At 30.4% G+C, this 3,333-nt stretch overlaps 2 protein-coding genes across 4 annotated transcripts in view; both read left to right on the top strand.

The window, feature by feature from the left end:
• Positions 1-573, top strand: part of LOC108687969 — an 18,182-nt gene extending 17,609 nt beyond the window's left edge. For both annotated transcript variants that reach the window (XM_018194019.1, XM_018194018.1), the window contains exon 20: positions 307-573. In XM_018194019.1, coding sequence (XP_018049508.1) covers positions 307-442 — 136 coding nt within the window. In that variant the 3' untranslated portion in view covers positions 443-573. The remainder of the gene's footprint in view (positions 1-306) is intronic.
• A 401-nt stretch (positions 574-974) lies between these two features.
• LOC108687970 (aquaporin-12A) lies at positions 975-2,975 on the top strand. 2 transcript variants are annotated; one of them, XM_018194021.1, is made up of 5 exons: positions 975-1,105; positions 1,445-1,629; positions 1,924-2,198; positions 2,532-2,670; positions 2,747-2,975. In XM_018194021.1, exons 2-5 carry the CDS (start codon positions 1,449-1,451, stop codon positions 2,947-2,949), a joined length of 798 nt encoding a protein of 265 aa, XP_018049510.1. In that variant the 5' UTR covers positions 975-1,105; positions 1,445-1,448; the 3' UTR covers positions 2,950-2,975. The 2 variants fall into 2 exon arrangements, with proteins under 2 accessions (XP_018049510.1, XP_018049511.1); XM_018194022.1 differs by lacking the exon at positions 975-1,105 and having other exon boundaries at positions 1,332-1,629.
• The last annotated feature ends 358 nt before the right edge of the window (positions 2,976-3,333 follow it).

Raw genomic sequence — 3,333 nt, 5'->3', positions numbered from 1 at the left:
TATATATACATACATCTTTTATATATGTTAATTTTATAATTGATTAAGTATATTTTTATAATTAAGTTTTTGTAATTATTATTGACATTACTACAATGATCATATATGAAACATTTCTTAAGTTTTTTCATTACAATTTTCTATGGATATTCTGATCTTTTTCAGAAATATTTTTTCGAAATACATTTTAGACATTCCTTCTAAATGAATATGTATAATGTATAATTACATGAAAATGTATTAATCCCATATCATTAAATTAATAAATTTACACATTAATTTAATAATCATTTTATCGATTTTTAGATCATCAGCCGAAACAATGTCGTATTTGAAATCTAAACGAATTCATAGGATAGTATCAAGGACACAGAATCAAGATGACTCTCCTAGCACTGCTAAAAAACATAAAGGGGGGGAGTCCCTCAATTCCTGTAAATAAATATTTCTTTTTTACAATGCTAAGATTAATGTTACTTCTCACAATACATGAGATCATTTATTTCGACGTATATAAAATAATGTAGTTAAATCATGAACCGAATAAAACTGCAGATATGATTTCTGATTGTATACGTGCAGTCCCCTTTATGATTGACCTTGATATGTACTTTAGATAACGATTTTTCTAGTATTATTATTATAGGTTTATAAACTTTTGTATGAATATGTAAAGCGAACATTTTGAAAGCAACAGATATACATTCTGCAGCATCCACGACATCATTGATGCATTGCGCCACTCAGTTCTTTATGAGAATCTTCGTCGATTATGTACTCACGAAAGTATAATGTATTTCCAAATTATGTTTTATTGAGATATAATCTTTTTTTTGAGTAATTTTTTAAATCAATTATTTTGAATATATTATTCTTTAAATCGAATCAATAAAAATTCCATTGCTTCATAGTACTATGCTTCGAGACAATCTCGGCGAGTTATTTAAAGCCTCGCGACATATTCGCGCAGATATATTTGGTACTCTTAGTTTTAAATAACCGCTAGGTGAAGTCTACTCAATGCGAATGTCTCGTGCGCGAAGTTTTATGAAAACCGAAATAATAAAAGTTAAAATAGTAGCCTGTGTGATTTGGTGATTACCTTGTAAGTTTTTGCTGTGTTTCTCTATTAAACTATGCAATATATTATAGAATTAGTAAATCAATTACATAATGCATCGTTAGTTTCGCGTTTTATCAAATGAATGCACATTATTACATGATAAAATTAATCTTAATGAGAAAGACGGTATATGCATAAATAATTTGTAAATTTATGATCCGTTGTAAAAATATTAATTATATATCACTGTATTGGATGGTATAACTGTAGATCTTTCTTTAGTGTGTGGTATATGATTGTTCATCGGATATGCTTTATTACGCTCATACGTTTTCATTACGCTTGATGCCGCACTTGTTTAAATGGCACATATCTCAATAGGATAATGCCTGGATCAATAGACTTGATAGTGTCTACAGCGTACATTGGAGTCACGATTTGGATAGCGTATTGGCTAAGGCTATATGCATTATTTTATCTTAATTCTTATCCCCTTACAAGAGCTTTGGTTTTTGAATTCATAGCTACAGCAGAACTTTGCGGGGCATGTTTCGAGCTCATTATAAGTAAGTCAACTCTGTTTTATAAGTATAAGTATTAATTGACGATATTATACAATTAACTTTGATGAATGATAATCTTGTGGATTCAGAAATCTATTATTTATATTGCAATTATATTTATATATATTGCGTATTATTACATATATATGTTAGCATTATAATTATATTTTTTCATTGTATGTATTTTTAAACTATTGATTAAAATGTTTTATATTATTTTTTTGTCATTTTATTGTACATATTACAATAGCACTGGTCCTAAATATTTTCTCCCCTAAAAAGTTTGAACTTCTTTAGTTGCGGACAATTGGGGAGTATGGATGTACGCGCTTTATTTGTTTCTACTAACAATCTGGTGGTCGATAAACTGGGATGAAGCTTCTGCGTGTCCTTATACACACATGGAGGATGTTGTAATACGTAAAAAGCCCCTGATTGTCGCATTTTTATCGATATGCGCGGAATTGGCTGGCGGTCTTCTTATATTTAAGTACATCCAAATATTGTGGGCGTTACAATTCGCTTCTACGCACAAGAATAGAGCCTATGGCGATTGCACTACAGATTTACAGGCAAGACTAAATCGTCATTTTTCCCATCGACGAATTATAAACTAATATTAATTTTTAAATAATATTTTAAGTAGGAGTTTCATTATTCATTCGACATATTGCGCAATATATAGTACGCGTTCAATAATAATTTCAATACGTCCTAGGTAGAACATGGAATCATAATTTAGTCAAAATGACATCACAGAACGTCTTCATTTTATACTTAAAAATTGACTTATAAGTGATGAATGAAGTCATGATGATGTCCTCATGATATTATTATGACTTCTATGTTCTACTTGGGATGCGATTGTAAGTAATTTTATAAATTGAAAAGCCATGATTTTTCAGGTGTCCGCTATAATTGGAGCGCTTGTGGAATGCATTGCAACGTGCATGTGCAGAGTGGTATCCCGCGTGCTGGGTGACCTGAACCCGAGGTTTAGCACGGTCATCGATGCCTTCGTGGGGACGTCTTTAGTAGTTGCAGGTTGATGAATGTTTCTATATTCTTTCTTACGATGTGAAAGAATGCCTGTATCGTTGATCTTTAAAATGTATTTCAGCTTTCAATTACACCGGCGGTTACTTTAATCCTGCACTGGCAACTTCTTTAAAATATGGTTGTCTGGGAACCTCATCCATGGAGCATGTGATAGTTTATTGGATTGGATCATGCATCGGATCTATCGCCTCCTTGCACGTGTACCGTATGTCATTTGTACAAAATTTCATTCAAGTACAGGAAAGTACAGATGCCGTTTATTAGATAAAAAATTTGGTAAAATTATTTTCAAGAGAATTTAAATGTTTGTGTTATAATTATAATCGTCAGTACCTTTTTAATAACGCATAAAAGTCTAACAATGTACAAAATTGCGTGCCAAAATTAAACGATAGTTTTATACATTCCCATTGTCGTGTAAATAATTATGAACTTGTTCGCAGTTCTGATTATACTTCGGAGACAAAAAGTGTTCTAAAATTGTTGACCTATATTAATAAATATTTAAAAAATATTATATAATAATTTAATCGATATTACCTCTGCAATCCCTTATGAAGAAAAAATTGATACAATATAATATAGTATAATTTATGACAGAATTCAAGGTAAAATATTTTAACAAGCTATTTTTTTAATACCTTCTTT

This window comes from Atta colombica, unplaced genomic scaffold, assembly GCF_001594045.1.
Source record: "Atta colombica isolate Treedump-2 unplaced genomic scaffold, Acol1.0 scaffold222, whole genome shotgun sequence".
Lineage (NCBI taxonomy): Eukaryota > Metazoa > Arthropoda > Insecta > Hymenoptera > Formicidae > Atta > Atta colombica.
The sequence above is the reverse complement of the archived record's forward strand: the minus strand, read 5'-3'. Positions and strand labels throughout refer to the sequence as shown.